Raw genomic sequence first — 19310 nt, forward strand, 5'->3', positions numbered from 1 at the left:
CTGAGTGCCTGCACCGCTTGCTGCTATCCACAGGCCCATCCTCATGGATGACCTGATGCTTCAGATGATAAACAGAAACTACCCAGGTGTGCAGGCACAGGAGGTGCATCCAGAGGTCGGCCCAGAGGAGGCAGGCAGACACCTGAGGAAGGACAGCCACCCCAGCAGCTTGTCACTGCCATGGAGGGGATGCTGACAGTTCTCAATCAGCACACTCCCCTCCTCCCACAGGGCACTCAGAGCTTTTATGTCTGAAAGTATTCCCATTGACTGTGTTGCTCTCAAGCAACAAAACAACAGGGAGTGCAAGTGGCAGGGAACAGGCTCGAGCCAGCACACGTGCAAGGTTTCCAAGGGATGTCACGCTGCAGGTTCAGCCACTCACTGTGAGAACAGGCTTGCCAGGCAGGTAAAATTATTTCTTTAGTTTTTTTCCCCAGTCATTAAAAGATTCCCATCCTTTTTTCTTTTTATTTTTTTAACCACAGTTTAAATCTAGTTGATGACAGACTAGTCTGCAAAAGCAAGTTCACACTGTGATGACTTCCCTAACACATATAGAAGCACATGACATTTTAATACCATGTACAGGTCAGATCAAAGAAAGAGTGATGTGCAGCACACAGTCCATCAAGTTCGAACAATTCCATTCAGTTCTTCAGGACTCAAACCCTTCCTTAGGCCTGGCTATAAATAATAAGCCAAGATGTGAGTACACGTGAATGAGGAGAATGAAGCCTGGACAGAAAATGGAATTCGTTATCTCTGAATTCATCTAGAATAGTCATTTCTCTAAAACAACAAAGGAAACAGAATTCAGTCTAGAATAGTCATTTCTCTAAAACAACAAAGAAAATGGATATAATCTGATTGTCTCTTTGCAAAGGAAACACGGAAGGAGGTTACAAAAACTGCTAATCCTCTCTTATAACGAAACTCATTTGCAACACTCACACCCCAGAGGAGAGAACAGGTCTAAATGTGACTGACAATTAAAAGCTACAAAATCATGTTTGCAATTTAATTTACTGAAAGAGTGACTGAATTGGGAGGCTGTATGTTTTGGCTGAGTGGGAGGGGAGGTTTTTAGATTGTTTTCAAATATGAGAGACTGGAGGCATGGAAGAGGTACAGCCAGGAGTGCCATGCACAGGGATGGGTGCGTGCTGGCCTGGCTTCCAGAGGCTGGAACACATGCCATATAGCCAAGCAAGTGGACTGAGCACAGATCTGACAGATGCAAGAACCCAGCAACACAGAGGAGAGGCAGAGCACAAGCATGTTTTTCCCCCAGCAGAGTGTCCTCTGTCAGCATGCACCACTCCAGCTTAAAGCCAAACAAAGCTCCAGCAATCACGGAAAAACTATCCCAAATACCTAGCAGCAATGCAACACGGGAGATAAACACATGCCATGACGCTACAAACATGTACCTCCACAAGCTGCATCACTCTAAACTAGCAAGATGAATGTGCTTGCAAGAGCAGGACTGCACAGCAATATTTACCCCCCAGTCCACTTCCAGTTCTAAGCTCTCTGCAACACATACCTTTAGCTTTTTTTCCACCAAAACAACCAGCATCATCTTTCTTCTTCTTCTGAGAGCCTCCTGTGCCTGTAGTCTGACTGGCATCTAGTTCTTGGTACTTATCAGCTCCAGGGACCTCTTTGTGGACATGATAGGAAAGGTTCCGCATGATGCACACACAGTTCTCCACAGACTGTCACAGAGAAATTGATGTTACAAGAAGTACTGCACCCTCTTACTGGCAAACCATTATATTGTACAGCGGAGGGTTTGGGGGAAATGAAAAAAAAGCCCACTAGCCCCAGAAAAAGAATGTAGCTTTCAAGGAAGATTTAGTCAGGACCCTTAAATTAAAGTTCATTCTTGTCCTAAAACCAATTTTATTCTTCCAAAAGTGAAGCACTTCATAAATAGTACCATTCAAAATGAAAACGCTCTAATCAAAACTACCACCTGATCTTACATAAAGAACACAATTCACCAAAAGATCAAACACAGTGGAAAATGATCATATAAGGATGTTATTTTAATACAAGCCTCTCTCTCATTCTTCCAACGTCTACAATCCCCAAGGGGCCCATTTTATTAAATTTTCTCCGGGTCAAAACCTAGGCCTTGTGAGGATTTCAATGAGAACACACGTTGTCCTGTAGTAATAGCTCATCCATAGCCCATCAGGTTCTGACAAGAGCACTGCTCTGTAGGTTGCAATGGAAACCACCAGGTGGTTACAAAATCCACTGCCAAAATTACCTGATTAAGTAACAGGACTTTGTAACTCCCTTGAGCAGGCCATCACATGGTGGGACTCAAAAAGAACAAAATAACAATGCTTTACAGGCCTTATTGGTGTTACAAAGCAATAGGATGTTCTTTTTCAAACAGGTTAAACTTATGATATTCCTTATGCATATAAATACGTTTCTAAGTGCCATGGGATGAGATGATGAGAAAAACAGATTAATAAAACCTGCACCAGAAGAAAAAGAAGCCACAGTGAAAAGTGCTGCAGGTGTGAGGACATTTCTTAACGTCTAAACACACAGTCTTCAGAGATGGTGCTGAATAAAGTCTTTAAAATGGGAACTGCCTCCTTTGCTGCTTTGTGCAAATGGGACTTAATTCTGATTTGGAGGCTGCACATATAAATGCCAATTAAGAAATGCAGAACAATAGCAATAATGTCCCTGACAATAAAGGACTATTCTCCCCACCTCTCACAGCCAGTAACCTTTGCTCACCTCATCAGCCATAGAAGGAAGCACAGCAGCATCCTGCTGATGCCCCATCAGTACTACCATGGATACCAGAGATAAAAGGAAGATAATTACTCTATTTTCTGAGGCAAGCATAATCCTCTTCTGATACTAGTCGGATCCCAGTGCAACACTTCTGCCTCAATTAATGGAAACATCCACTAAGTTTTTATACTCAAGTTCACCTTATTGTCTGTATCCTTCTTGCCAACCGCAGACTGCAAAGCATGAAGGAGAGCATCCACCAAGCCATCACACTCTCTCAGTCTTCTGCGTGCTTCTGCTCCATCTGAACTTACATTCCTAACAGGAGAGAGTTAAAAGAAAATTTAGCCCTGTAACCTTCACCAGAAAGTTGAAGGTGCATTGATTTATACTACAATTATTAAGAACTCATCACCTTGGATGTACAATTAGGAGGCAAAGTAAACTGACAAACCTACTAAACCTCAGTAAAATATGGGCAACTCTGAGCCTGAATGACAAGGGGAACACAATCACACAGGTGCCCACAAACACATTTCTCTGCATTGCTCATGAGTCCACTACTACACCTTAAACCAGTATGGACACTTCAGAGCAAACATGCAAGCCAAAAGTTTCATTTCAAAACCAGCACTTTTAATCTGAAAAATACTTTCACCTCCTTAGGAAAATCACATAAAGTCAAAAGATTGCTCAGCAGTATTCATGGCCATAGAAACACTGAAAAAGATTAAGAAGAGGCATATAATAAGCTGTATTTTATTTAATCAGTGTGTATTTAAAATTGTTCTTCACTGTCTTCGGCTCCCATTTGCTCCCGAGTCAACAACAGCTGTCTTCTTGACTTCACCAAGGGTGTCCAACCCTGCTCTGTATTCCCAGATTCTGACTGGAAGTTACTGCCACCCAATTTACACCCCATGCTTTGACATTTAATGCCCACCTTTCACACTGTGTGCAGCATGTTGAACACAAAGCCTGGATCAGTCACACTTAGTAAGTAAAAAATGACAACTTACATGGCTTTAAATTTCTCAGAATGGCACAGACAGAAGATACAAGACAGAGTGAAAGGCTGCTTGGAGCTGTTAAAGTTGCAGGTATCAATGACTGTCAGAGAGGAGCTATGAACTTGGCCTCACTACATACTGAAGCCTCAGCCTTGCATAAGCATCAACCTGCCATTACCCAATAAACAAATAAAATTCAAGTCAGAGTGCTTTTCTTTTTTGTTTTTTTCCTTTTCGAGGGGGAAAAATGAAGTGACAAAATCATTCTTACTAGTGTTCACTGACCAAACCTCTAAGGCAGGTCTTCCCAAAGCTGAAACCCACTAATCTGGACAATAACACAGATAACCTTTCAGCTTTCAGGGTCTGTGAATCCCACAAACCTATGTAAGGTTAGCTCTCCAAAGCTCAGGACAACATCATTACCTTCTGCTATCAGGATCATGCAGCCAATTTCTCCTTTTAACTAACCAGAGGGACTGCCAATCTCCAAGTAATTAACAAATCAATCATGGTCCCCTCCCATGAGCCTGGTCACCCAGGCAGGCTGCAATGTTAATTGGATAGCTAGGAAAACCCACATTTTCTCAGAGACCTCTCAAAATCTGAAGGCACTTAATTGTGAGCTGGTTGCTGTAACAGCACATTAACTTTCAATTAAGAACACAAATGAAATGCACAGATAAATGAATCCTTTTCCAAATCCTAGCACACAGCCTCACCTCTAGCAATGGCTGATACAAGGCAGGTAAAGTGGGTATTAAAATGATTCCACAGGATATGTGGAAGAGAATTCTACATGCTGTTTTCCCATCTCCAGTTGCACTAATCCTTTTGTATCAAAAACATAAATGTGAATTTTAATGCCAAGTCTTTAGGAAACTGAAATTACAATTCAAATTCTCTGTGATATCTTTCAGGAGTTATAACAATAAATGACAGCAGCTCCACCTCCAAGCACATCTACTAACATGGAACATTACTTAAGCTTCAGGGTGACAGAAGTGCACTACACATGGTCTTATCTGGAGCCACGTATCACATTTTTTATTCCCTCATAAGGAACACTTGCAGGCTTAAAAACAAAATGAAAAAAAACAAATTTTGCAAAAAAAGCCCAGCATTCACACTTTTCTTGCCCCATGGCCCATTTTTCTATGGTCCTTTTGTGCTACCACATTTGTAGTACATTTGTTTTACTGCTTCGGTGATCAACAGCATCACAATATTTAGTATCCTGCTTTCTCATTTCTTGATCTGCGTTGGGATTAATATTAAGGTAGACATTTGTAAGGTTATAATGGAAGATGATATTCTAAAAGTGCATCAGTAAGAGTGTGGCTTGCTGTTATCACTTACTGTCTCTCTTCAAGTATAGAAAAAATTACTGAAAATTAATGCCTCAAGAAAAAAGTCCCACATATATCACACAGAAATAAGCATGAAAACTCTCTAGGATCAAGTTAATAGCTAATTAATGCTATGACTAAGTTATCCAGATAACAAACTTTGCAGCCTTAATGCTGTAACTAATGCATCAGAAAACATATCCTTATGAGCATCTCATGCAGAAACATCTGCTCTACAAATACCCAACCCTTGGGATTTTGTTAGTCCTCCCTCCTTGAGTAATGAGACTCCTGCAGCTCATGGGATTTATCTAACAGGGAAGAACAAACCCCATTTCCTTGACTGTAACTGTCATCAGTCAAATTCACCTCTTGGGTCTTCAGGAGGGGCTGTAGCACGGAGACAAAAGGGATGGTATGGACAAGAGAGCTACTGCTAGCACTGGTCATTAAAAGAGATAGAAAGTGCAATGGAAGAGCCAATCTGATACCACACTCCACTTAGTGGAGTCAGGAAAAATCTCTTCCCATTTCACACCTGCACTGGAATTGTTCTTGATCCATCTTACACATCCATTACACGTGACAATGAAAGATGTAGCTAAACCATCTCTCACAGAAAACTTTCAAAGCAAAGTTTCCAAAGACCTTTCTTCCAAGAGTGATGGAAACCAACAAACAGGTGACCGATTGCAGCAGACATTGACACAGGATCTGCAGTTGCCTTAGGCAGGGAGACACTCCACAGAAGGAATGCACGGCCTCACCCAGGCCAGAAAACCCATGCAGCACAGATACTCAACGTATGGCATCCAGACTGGGATAAAGGACAGAGTTTTACTTTTCACTGAACTTTCCTACACGCTAGACAAGTATTGCTTTATACCAGAAGAAAAGCAATTCTTCAGTGGATGGAATGTTTCACACAAGCCACCAAAAAGTAAAGGAACCAAGCCCCCAGCTGAGGTGCTGTTCACTCTGTTACTTAGGAGCCAGGCTGCCATGCAACAACTGGAATGGTCCAAAGACTTTGGAATCAAACACATGATCTCAGTGACTTACTTGCTTGCTGGAGCAATTTAATAACAAGAACCTCTATAGAGTACGTCAAAGATACTTTTAAAGTTTGAACAACTTGAAAAAGGAACTCTGCAGGGCTTTGGAGGCACTGATGAGGGCAAAATCCCGTTATAAATGAAAATAAAGCTGTCTCTTCAAATGGGTGGGAATAGGGAGGAGGAACTACACAAACTACTTTTACACAAACCAGCAGCTTCCCTTGTCTCTTCACCTCCTGAGGGCTCTACTACTTTCCCCAACTTTCCTTGTTTTTCACTACTTTTCCAAGAGTCTATTAAATGAAAAAAATATATTTTAGAAACAATAGTGTCTTTCTTACATTACGCTGCAAAGGGTAATAGAAAGCTTGACAGTGTGCTTACTGTAAATATACACAACACACTCTGCAGAACAATTCTAGGAGCCAAACATGGAATTACTGTCCATGTGACTCAAAGTACATACGAAGGAAACCAACTGTATGACTGATTTTATGTAAAACAGTAAAGCACAAATCTCACTCCAGATATTTTAAATCCCGAGCCTATAGCTGGAAAAAGCAACCTGGATTCTTCCTCAAATTCTTGGAGTCCAGACTGTAACCCAGACTAGTGAAAGAGGATTTGTAAGGATGTTGAAATATATGCTTTCCCTGGGAAAACAAAACAGAGAAGCACTAAGTAAATGTTAAATAAAAGTAAATACCTACCAGCATAGAAACACATCAGGCTAGGAATCCAGTCTGTGGGTATTAAAGACCCCAGAAAATGAGGAGGAATGTACTGAGAAATCTGTTCACGCCTTAGATAAGGTTATTATTATCACCAAAGAGTTGTCTTAATAATATGCAATTCTGAATGCCACATTTACATCTGCAGAACAGAGCTGGCCTTCATCACCCCTAGGATAGATGAGTTGTTACTCCTGTCTGTGCCACACACAAAATTATCTCCAACAGAAAAGATTTTAAAGTAATTAAATACATGGTATTTAATGTGCACTGTTTCAATGCAAACCATGTGCAATGCCCCAGTGTGCTCTCCCTAACAACCTGAGAGGTAAGGATGGAGGCAGGGAGAGCTGTTGGGTTGTGTTTTTGTAATGATAAAGAAAAACTTGAAAATACATGCATCAGAGACACATTTTTCTCTGAACATTAAAACAAGTGTTTCCAAGACTATTGCTGTGTCTGCCACTTGGCTGGAGAGGACCATCAGTTGATGTCCCACAGGGCTGCAGACAAAGCAGAGGCTGAAGCATTACTGAACACTTACCCTCCTGCCTCAATTCAGCAGGTGGAAAAAGCACTTTGTTTTGAAATCTAGCTGGGAATGAAAACAACAGGCTGGAGACTGGTTTTTATATAAATAGGAAGGCAAACTGGACATTTTTAAGACATCCTCCTAGTAACACTTCCACCTTTCTCTGGAAAAGTCATGGCCAAGGGCTGAAGCTGAGACAGTGATGAGTTCTCTCCGACAGCCCTTTGTGCACACGGCAGGGCCTCAGATTGCCCAAATGAACCCTACTTCTTCCTACTGTAAACAACCCTCTAGAGCTATTTTTGTATTGCTAGGCTAAAAAGTAACACTCTATAGTCTGTCTCAGCTCTGTTGCAGAAGATACGGACACCTGTGATCAGCACAAGACAGAGAGCTACAAACACCAGGGGGTTCCCGACGGGCTGTGCGAGTGGCACGTCCCAAGTGGGGTGAGTTATAGCAGTGCTGTGGTGGAGCTGACAGGCAGACCATACTCATCCCTAGACCTTGACCAACACCGTCACTGAGGCTTTGCTGTCCAGACACTGAGTTGTGTATACTTCAGCTGATAAAAAACAAGCATCTCACAAGCCTAACTTAAATATATTAGTTGTTCTGTCGAGCTACTCTGGCAGACAGAACCCTTGCTATACAAACACCCTTCCACACCCACACTTTGCTTCATAACTACTATTTTTTTATTTGGATGCCAGCCAAAGGAGATTTACTACAACCATTATTGATAAATGCACTCTATTTCCAAGTATGTCCAAAGGAGGTCCAGTATGTCTCAAAGGAGGAATATACAACATTTTAAAACCATTCCATCATTTCGTGCAGAAACAGAATGAATTCCACACTTCAGTTCACATGAAATACCAGAAAGTTTAATTGGTATTAAGTTCATTGTTCTGAAAACAAAAGAGAAAAAGAAAGAAGCTGCCTGTGACACAAAGATAGCCTGATCCAGGCAGCAGTGGTCTGAGGGCCCTGTACAGCACAATGAGTTTGGCAGCACACAGCTGAATCAGAAACCAAGCAGAAAATATGGTAAAGAAAGCAGAAAGAAGCCAAAGTCCAAATGAAAATAAACAGAAAGCTAGAGGAGCTCTACTGATGGTGATGTTAGGTAGGGAGCAGCTGTTCAACTGAGAAAAATCTATCAGACCTGGGTAGGAGATCCCATTGGAGACTATTGCTCCACTTCAGCACACACTTACCAGTCAGACCCAAGAGAGAAGCAGCAGAGCAGTCCCAGTTTCTTTGCATGTATACCCTTCCAGCTATTTGAATAAAGAGATTGGTTTTGTTTAGCTGAACAAATGCTTGAGAGAGGACATACTGAAAGCTACCCCTGAAAAAGGGCTTCACAAGCTTAGTCTGTGCACCAGTGACGCTAGCATAGAGCAAGAGCTCGACAAGGCACACTGTCACATCTCAGACCCGTGTCAGCACTGTCTGTAAGAGCTCCCTGCAATAAGCAGGGCTCAGTTTAACAAATGATGCACTTGACATTTGTACCTTGTTATTGTGGCTTTGTATACCCCAAACATCTTGTAACGCTCTTCAGCAAAATGCTGACTGGTAACCTCCAGCATTACCTACTTGGAGGGCCTTAGTTTGCTCTCCAGTAATGCAAAACAATGCAGAAATGCATTACACAAGAATCCCACGATGCTCAGCAGCTACTTAGCTTCCAAATTATTCCAGTCTTTGCTTGGAGGAAAGGCCAAAGGGTTCTACTTGCTTTATCACACACACTTGCTGCCATGTGAGAAGAATCTCAAAAACACAAAAATGAGGTGGCATTTATCTAGTAAAGGATCATGGCACACAAGTCTTCCAAAGCAGACTGTGGCCACTACAGTGACTGCAGTGAGCTTTGCTGCAGCCTTGCTCTTCACCCCACCACAGCGACAGATGCTTCCGTAGACTCCCTTTACTGACAGCCAAGGGAGGAGGGACCTAGATTCATTCCTAAGTAATGACAGAAGGCAATAAAGCAAGTGCACAACTTTAAATTTATACTTCAAGATATGATTGTAAAGCATTAAGGTTGCATGTAACTAGGTTATGTCTCTGCTGCTAAAATCTATGCATAATTTATTTATATTACAAGCTAAACATCAGGAGCTGTCAGGAGGAACCCTAACAGCTCCTTACTAGCACGAATTAAACGCTCTGCTCATCATATAAGCCCCAGGACAGCCATATGCTGTGATCCTGCACAGTATCAGTAAGCTAATTAAGAAAATGCCATCCCTCACTCCACTCTTTTGTGTGGGTTTTTAATTTGAGTTGATTTTTTCCAGTCTGGGGTGGGCAGATAAGCTTCTCCCTTTTCGTGCTGCTTGCTGCCTCCAAAGTGGAGATTCACAGGCAAATTTCAGGTCAGTTTTTATCTCTTTCTAAAACTATTTCTTCTCTGAAAGTCCAGTTCAAAAGTACCTGTTGCACACCAAGACACCAATGCTACCATTAGCTGCAGTACCTGGAGCTGCAATCTCCCAAAGGCTGCACCCACTATAAAATGACATGAGTGCACCAGCCTCCATGCACCATGGGTGGGTAGGGGGACAGGGACAGCAGTATCTGCCCTCAGCTCCTCTGGGTGGGACAGGGAAGCACCAAGCTTTGGAAAAAGTCTTCTCCAGGCTTCCTCAGCTAAATAACTGCCCTACAAAAGCATAGGAAAGGACTACTCGAACTAGGATAGGGAAACACACTGAGTAAGAGTCAAAGAAATTACTTTGTCAAAGAAGCCTTTCTGGTGTTAGGGGAGTAGTGTAGCTGCTGCACGGAGGGCTCTGTACTAAGGCTAATTTGCTGCTGATAAAAAAAAGAAAATAAAGGTTGGCACCTGAAAACTCACCTTTCCCTATCCTCTCTGTTCTGCCATGCTTCACTGAGCAAAGCTCCCCTGATACCAAGGGCAGCGCGTCTGGCAGCACTCTAGCGTCATCACCTGAGCTTCACCTCCTGCACCCTGCTCTGCACTAGACAGCACTTCCAGGTCAAAGATTTGCACTTAAGTGCCTTCTTACTTCAGTCAGTTGGAGATGAAGGCTGCCTCCAGTATCCGAGGTAGGACAAACACTATGTGACTGTCACCACATACTATTATCATGCCTGCGGTATTTAAAGGCGGATAGAGCTTGAAGGTAACGCACTCTGAAAGCTCTAATTCCCAGGCACTTTTCTTCAGAGAAAAGCCACACATTAATCACTAATAAGAAAGGAGGGCATAAGCACCTGGCTTTGACAGCCTTTCTTCCTTTCATTCCCCAAATTCAGCACACAAAGATGGAAGAAAAAACAGGCACACCAGTATCACTGATACACTCACACAGTTGTTTTCAGGGTGCAAAGGACAGAGACCTTTCCTGCCCAAAGACCACACGTTGCTTGACAAACCTTCTCCACTTCCATGTGCCTCACAGACACACACACTCCTGTACAAACAGTGTGTGCTGAGGTGTTTGGGTATACACATGTATTCACAAATATATAAAGACACGAGGACTCGAGGAACAAAGTGTTACATGTGGCTGAAGCATTGCACACTACTTCTGCAGGACAAGGTGTACATGCATGCACCATAATGCTCTCTGTCCTCCTCAGGAAAAGGCTTAAAACATTCTCATACAAAAATCATATCTGGCACATCCTAAGTATTAATGATTTATCATAAAGCTCTTGCAGTCATCTTTTCTCTGAGGTACCTAAGAGGAGCCTACAGATACTTATACATCATTTCTCAGCCTGGTGGAGAATGTTTCTGGCTCTCAATCTACTGAGCCTTTATTTCACATCTTCAAAGAACGTATCTCACACTTACCACAGCTCTTAGGTTTTGATTTCATGGGATTGAACTCTTAATTTATGCCTACAGGAGTTGCTTATTCTCTGTTGATGCCTAGGATCAACCACTTCAAAATCCTTGAACTATCAGTATTTATCAACTTCAGGGGTAGGTATGGACAGAGTCCCACATTAAATTCAGAAAAGGGAAGATCAGTGACTGAAGTCCAGATCCACTTAAGCACTTAGGAGCCTGAATCTCACCCAAACCAGAAGGAGATAGGGCTATTAAAAATTAGACCACAAAAAGGTTTATACCATTAATCTTGTCCATAATTATGCCACCACAGTAGTAGAACAGCAAATAAATCCATACTCCTCAAGTCTCCTGTTACAGCTATAGTCACCAGGTTGTCCCTTCCCTTCTCAGGAGCTGATGTTGGACAAGCTGTTATGTGCAACCTCGATCTGAAGAAAGCATGTTTCTAGAGAAAGTCAGGTGGGTGCAGTTTGTTTGTGTTCATACACCACAGCCAGGGCTCTGAACCCTGAGGCTACTTGTGAATGCGAATTTCTGTGTACTTGGAGAACTGACAAGAAATGCTGCAACTACAGATGGTACCCCTGGAAAAAGGAGCACTTTGCATCTGTTTGCTATGCAAATTAATTCACTTAACATTTGTTGACAGCAGGTCAGTTCAGCACAGGAAATCAGGCTAGAAAGTTGGCAATTTAGGAACTAAGTTCTACTCTGTCCTCTTAGAAGTGAAAAAATCCAAGGGAGAATTAAAAGTAATTAGGCAGAAAACAGCAATTAAGCCCAGAATGAATTTAATTTTTAAACCATTAAAATCGTTGCTGCTTACAGAGAAGTAGGAATCATGGTGGGTATCTCCACAGAAAACACAAAAGATGATGTGACTGCTGCAGTGCTCTGACCCAAAGATGCAGCACTTTCCCTCTAAGGCAGGGAAGAGCCTTAGGAGAAACCTGGGGACCTACTGAAGGTCTCTGGCACAGCCTGGGTGCACGAGCCACAGCTCCACCTTCCCTGCAAGAATTCAACTCATACTCTTCTCCTAAAGTACCTCAGTGTCTGGGTCAAAGTTGTAGGAAGGATCATGAAATGGCCTCGTTAAGATGCACCAAATCATTACATTATTTCAACTGAGTATGATCTGAAGACAAATAGTTCTGGATTGCAGATCCCAGTAGGGATTTAGGGTTTAAAGACACAGAGAAAAAGACAACAGTAACTAGAAGAGACATTCTCTGCATACATTAAAGAATAAAATACAGCGTGAAGACGTAAAACTTGTATTGCAAATTAAATGAAGGAATAGCTGTATATATTTAATGATGCTCCTGGCAAACAAGTATCTTCCTTACTTTTTCCCCAAACCTACTTTTTCATAACCAAAAATCCACTTTGCTTTGTTTTCTACTGTTCCTTTCCTGATTTCTACTCTTATCAGCTTCAGCAGAATATAGGAATACCTCTACGTTATAAAATTACACCCAAGGCAACACTCCTCACAAGGCTCATGACCATTTTCAGTAGCAAAATGATTATGGATATTGCAGATCCATCCATCACACTGGGTCTGCCCCTAGAAACAAAACACAGCAATATAAGAGGAAATACCTTTTTCCTAATCTCAGGATGAGCATGGAGACAAAATTATCACCACCTGCACTAGCAAACCTCACTGTTTCTTGGTAAAGATTACAGGAAAAGCATCCAATAAATTTCATTATCAGATCATACTTTGCAAATTGGATATGCTGCCAAGTTTGCAGAGGGGAATACAGGCTTCCCAAAACATTTGTTTGAACAGAGGTTTTTGGCAAGTCAAGTACAGAATGAGATGGCAAACAGAACCCACTCACCAAGCTTCAGGTGATAGCAGGACTCAAAAGATCCCTAACAACAGACACAGACATGGAAGAAGGCTTGACTTTAGAAGGAGCTCTTAAAATAACCACTGGACTTCCAAGTCAAGACACACCTTCTCCAGCTGCCTTTTCTTCCCTCAGTTCTCACTGGCTATGTGGACATTGCCATTTAGCTATGGTAGGTTGGAATGGACGTTGCTAAGTATCACAGGTAATCCTAGAGTTAAATAACATGGCAAAAAGAGTATATGAATTGCTTTCTTGATGATAGCAAACTGCACAGCTTCTCTGATTTCCAGCTCATAAATGACCAGATCCAATGTTACTCAGTATCACACCCAGATAAAAAGCAGCTCAGAGAGGTCTGAGTGCAAGTCCTGTGTCCACACAAATCGAATCAACATCAAGCATCGTGGAGGGATTTCTGTTACTTCAGAAAGTGGGTAAATCAGGGCTGTACAAAGCCACTAACCTACCTGAGCTTTAGCCAAGGGGCAAACTACATGTTCATGGCTCTTATCTGGTAAGTTAATTCCCAACTCTGGTGCAGGCACAAATGTCTGTTAAGGTATTGGCCCCAGGTCCTGATCCTGCTGCTGAAGCACCCTCCATCCCACACACACCTGCTGCACTACACTGTCTGTGCTGCTAATACCAGATGTTAATTCACCCTTTGGCACAAATGGGCCAAGGTGACTACGTAGGATACAATCCACCCTGACCTGTTCAGACCTGGACACACACCAGCACCTGAATTCTCAAAGTGAGGAAGAAGAGACACTTACAAAATTACACAAGGGAATTAAGGTATTGCTTACAGGATAGGATTGGAAAGGAAAGTGGGATGGATCAGGATTTGAAGAAGAGGTAAATGTAAATCATTATTGTGGTTGGTTTATGTTGTTTTGGTTTTTTAATTACTTGCTTTCATTTATTTTGAAATAAGTGTTTCCATGGCTCCACATTATCAAAGGAGAGACCTAGATTAAGAACAAAGTAAAGATGAGTAAGCAATGCTAAAAAGAAAAGGCAAATAATTAACTGGCAGTTAGGGCTGTGAATCACTGAGTTTGAAACAAACTTGTCCACATCTGCTAATAAACTTCATTAACTGAAAAATGATACTGAAACAAATGCCATCCTGCATACATAATGCCTGGCTTCTGCTTACATACCTACACTGCAAGGACACCTGAAACCTCAGAAGATCAAAGATTCTCGCAGTGATTTTGGAAGACAGTGCAGCTCACACCTGAGGCTCACTTCCAAAGGGGACAAGGGAGGCTGGCACACCATCAAGAGGACTAACCTCCCAACTGAGTATCAAATTGGTGACCAGTTTACAGTCTGCAATAAGCTCCATTCATGGAAAATCGAATTTCTGGGACCAGCAACTGTGTCAGTGAGAGAAGCATAGGCAAAGGGGTTTTTAAACAGTGACGTCTGGCAGACAGATGGCTGCAACAATTTATTCTCTGCTGGTGTTAACTACCATATCTTGCTGCTGCTTTTAAGGATGAGCTGCAGAGGATTTCAACAAACAATGCAAAATTATTTCCAATAGTTTTAATGTTAATTACTTTTGATATGCCCACTTACATCCCCAGATCTGGAAATGCTCCACAAAAGGTATGTAATAGCCTCAACATGGTAACAGGAAGCACCATTGGCTGAAAGACAGCTCATGCCCACCTGCTCCTACATCTGTTTTGTCTTGGACTCACTTCATCTCACTGTAAGAAGTGAGGAGACAGCAAGACCACTCTCCCCACCTCCTATGCAGGAGGGTGCTGTCTCCACGGCACAACGGAGACATGGACAAATTGCTTTTTCCTCATTACCTTTCCCTGCTGTCACATCTCCATTTACCTGAAGCAACCTCAATCAAGCATGAGATCACCTTGCTCCATATCTGATAGAAGCTTCAAATTTTCCACAAGGAAGCACACAGTCCCCCATGACTGTGACAGCAGAGCCCACAGACCAAAGGACTGAAACACACCTTCCCCTTCACCAGCAGAAGTAGTCACAATTCACTAGCTGCTGATGTGTTTGAAGTGCATCAGGACCACTTTTAAATACCAGAAGTTCGAATCCTCTAACATATCTCATTACTACTCTGCTACACACCCCTCTTCACTAGCTTTAAGAACACAATATCCAAAGGGGCACAAACTGTTGTGTTTCCTACAAAACCAGTGCCTTACTTTAAAATTAGACCCCATCAACCAATTAACAAACCCAAAACTACCCTGGAATGTGCAAGTTCAAGTGAATCCACATACTAATAAAAATTTATGATATGGATGAGGCTATTCTACTAATGATCAATTTATTGTCTACACTTACTGGAGAATCTCATACTCATTCATTCAGATAATCCTTTTATCCCCCACCATGAATAATTTCCTCTTGCAGAACACCAAAATGAGATACTAGTAAGTAAAGCCTATGATATCTGGAGCCTGCTTAAAAAACCCCACTTTCCAGTGGGACTGCAAATAATTTCAGTAATGGGACCCTTCAGAACATTTTTCATTGCTTTCTTCATTTGTGAAGTTACTCTGGAGAATAGTTACTGCAATTTAGAGACCACAAGCCCAAGAAACAAAAATGAACCAGCTCTGAAGATGCATTCATCAGCAGACATCTGACAGAAGTACACTTCAGAGCAACAGAGGGTACAATGGCAAATCTTTATCAGTTTTGTTCAAACTAATTGACTTCACCACAAAGCTGAAGAATCTAACAGGGCATCTCCACCACTTTATCTCAAAGAAAAGCAAAATGAGAGACTCTGTTTAGGAAACAACAGTCTTCAGGTTTTTCAGGCTGCATTAGGACTCCTCCTGACCTTCTAGCAGGCACTGTCCTGCTCTCAAGGTGCTTTTTAGAAATGCAAATACCATTTCTAACCAGAAAAGGCTCATTTGCAAGAAGTATTAGAAGGAATATCTGGGTTCCTAAATGGTCAGTAGCTCAGGTTTTCACAACAAAAAATAAGGACCTATGGGGAAAACAAATTTCTCATAGGTTCTTAGTCACTTTAGTTTAAAACTGCAGTGCGTCCTCAAAAGTGTTTGTGGCTAAAACTGGATCCATATTTCAGGCTCAGTGTAATTCCATGAAACCAGTTCCCTTACAACTGCAAAAAATATCTCAATAGGAAAGGACCGAAAACCAAGGAAGGAGTTGTTCGAAAACACACTTTACAAATGAACAAAACCAGCACCATCAAGGGAGTCAAGGAAAAGGAAGGATTGAAAACACACTTTACAAATAAATAACACCAGCACCATCAAGGGAGTCAAGGAAGGTACTAAAAATTTGCAGAAACAGCCCACTGATCACACTGCAATAGGTAAATGGAACTGTGATTTAGTACTTGAGGCACAGTTTACACTGAAATAAGTTTTTTTTTTACTTAGCTCGGCAGTTAACCTTACTTGGGTCACTCTACATGAAAACACACTTTACAAATAAATAACACCAGCACCATCAAGGGAGTCAAGGAAGGTACTAAAAATTTGCAGAAACAGCCCACTGATCACACTGCAATAGGTAAATGGAACTGTGATTTAGTACTTGAGGCACAGTTTACACTGAAATAAGTTTTTTTTTTACTTAGCTCGGCAGTTAACCTTACTTGGGTCACTCTACATCATATCACACAGTGCCCTACATAGATCCACTCCCTTTAACTTGGATACATGACCTACTCTTCATACTGACTCCACGGGACAGACCTACACTGACGAGTCCTACAACAAGAGAGTCTGTGGTGGGCAAATACCCCCAAGCACTGTAACTCTGGCCATGAAATGTGGATAGCCCTGCAAAAATAAAGACATGATACTTTACTTCAAAGCAAAGGCACTTTAAAACATCCTAGTCACAGGACATGGTGAACAGATTATTAATCCACAGTTCTGCCTTACCGTAAGCAGCCAGAAGTGTTCTTGAAGACAGTTGTCCACTCAGCATCACGAGGCTTCGAGTCCTCATTTGGCTCACTCTCCCAGCCTGAATGAGGTATAATCACCTCGTTGGTAAGTGTCTGCAGACCATGGTTGATGATGACCATCTTCAGGGGCTCGTAGGAGGATAAGTTCCACAGGGTGCCTGCAGGAGAAAAAGTGGTTAGTACATAACTAGAGAACAACAACTCTTTAAATCTCTAGATTAAACAGAATAACTAGATTCACAGAGAATCACTTGAGGTTAAATCATAAAACTAAACGAAAAGGCAAAACAACTTGGATAAAATGTCAGACCAGCACTGGCTTAGGGAAAATTCCACAGCTGCTGCAACAGAACTTTTATCAAGACATGGATATCATTGAACTCATCAAGTCCTCCTCAGTATATAAAAGTGATGTGATACTGGAGATTAATAGGATTTTTCTGCTATATACAAATTTTCTTACACTTTCAAGTCTACCTATGCCTCAAAAAGTAAAAATTCATCCAGCACAACAGACAAGTATATTGAGTAAGTCTTAGGAGGGATGAATTGCTGGAGGATCATTGATCTCGTGCTTATCTTCTGCACAAAATAATATTTCATTCAAGTCTCCTCTCTATTATTTACTTTCATATTTTCCTGTCACAGGCAATATCTGTGTTCAAATCTCTTGGTGCCACAAGCATATGATTCCTTGAAGAAGCTGAAAACTAAAACTCCTCTGTCTTTTTGTTTTCACCTCAATTATAAGCCAAAGCAGACAGAAGCCAAACATCTGAACAGCTCAACAGAACAACAGCCTTACAACTGCAAAATAGCTAGACAAGTGATACAGCTTCCCAGCAGACCTGTATCAGTGTCCTGCAGTTAGTACTTATTACAGCAGGACTAAAACAGAACACTCACTTCAGAGATAATTTCTGCACAGACCCAGACAGGTACCATCTGAGAACTATCAGTAACAACACACGGAGGGAGCCACACACGCATTTCTGGTCTCCAAGGAAAAGTGTGAGGACTAGCAAACTATCAAAAAACAATTGGAAAAAGGTTTTGGATCTACTACTGCGTGTCACAGTCTAACACAGGGACTTGCTGGAGCACGTGGCAGTGCAGGAGCCCATGGCTGTGGATGGCCCAGTGTCCAAGAGCAGCCAGAGCCACTACGCTGATCCCCTGTGAGCAAAGACAGCTCTCACACCCAGCCTCTCACTGCAACACCTTACAAGTGTCGAATGCCAAACATCCCATTTTAATATCAGAGCATTATCCATACAGGGGCATGGCAGGTACCAGGGCAGGACAGGAATTTTATCTCTGAGCAGTGGTGGCACTTCCATGATAACCTCAGAGGCTGCTGATTATCAGAGCCTCAGGAGACAAATGCTGTGGTGTCTCTCGTTCAAAGTGAGTGCTACAGAATCCAGGCTTCTGTTCAGGCTTGGGATACTATGTTAATTAATAAAAAACTCCGAGACAGACAACAGAATGAACACCATAATGTTTCTTTCAGTCTTTTTCTAAAACCATACAAAAATAATGCTTTTTTGGCCTGTTGCCCTTGCCATTCACAGACAGCACACTGCATGAGATTTTTATAACCTACTTTTTTAGCTTTCAAACAAGACTGTGTAGGTAAAATATGAATTAATTTTCTCTTTTTACCCATTACAATAAATCATCCTTTGTTCCTGTAAAACACCAAACGTTGGACAGTAAGAAGAAAAAACCCAAAATCAAGCAGAAAAGGCTAATTGGCCCCATTTTGTTATGGAAGAATACCTTTTGTTCTCATAACCAACTGGCTCAAAAAAATACAACATACAAAACCTGAATGCAAGTCAATATTTATAATAAGACTATAAAAGCTGACATATAAGCTACCCCATTAATTTTAAATACTTCACTAGACAGTCTCTCTTCAGTTATTGTACACCAATACCTTAAGCATATCAGACTCACTGATATAAAAATAATAACTACAATTAAATCCCCAAATGCATGGCTGGCTCAGCACTTCAAAATTCAAATGCAAAATCTGAACAGCCAGCACTGAACAAGATGGATAAACCCCAGGAAATTATACAGGATAATCATCTCTGGAGCAAATGTAGACTCAAACTGAGAACAGTGGGTGCAGAACACTCTTGTTCTGGAATGTTATGTCAAGGTTCCCTCACAGGACCATAAGGAGCATTTG

The 19310-nt window shown here is 41.7% G+C and overlaps 1 protein-coding gene across 1 annotated transcript in view; it reads right to left on the minus strand.

Annotated features, from left to right (window-relative positions):
- ARVCF (armadillo repeat gene deleted in velocardiofacial syndrome) overlaps window positions 1-19310 on the minus strand; it is a gene marked incomplete at its 5' end in the record, with an annotated part of 82155 nt that overhangs the window by 47156 nt on the left and 15689 nt on the right. Inside the window, 3 exons of the mRNA XM_009075378.1 lie at window positions 1550-1721; window positions 2970-3087; window positions 17085-17268. Coding sequence (XP_009073626.1) covers window positions 1550-1721; window positions 2970-3087; window positions 17085-17268 — 474 coding nt within the window. The remainder of the gene's footprint in view (window positions 1-1549; window positions 1722-2969; window positions 3088-17084; window positions 17269-19310) is intronic.

The sequence above is a fragment of the Acanthisitta chloris genome, unplaced genomic scaffold, assembly GCF_000695815.1.
Source record: "Acanthisitta chloris isolate BGI_N310 unplaced genomic scaffold, ASM69581v1 scaffold19475, whole genome shotgun sequence".
NCBI classification, from domain to species: domain Eukaryota; kingdom Metazoa; phylum Chordata; class Aves; order Passeriformes; family Acanthisittidae; genus Acanthisitta; species Acanthisitta chloris.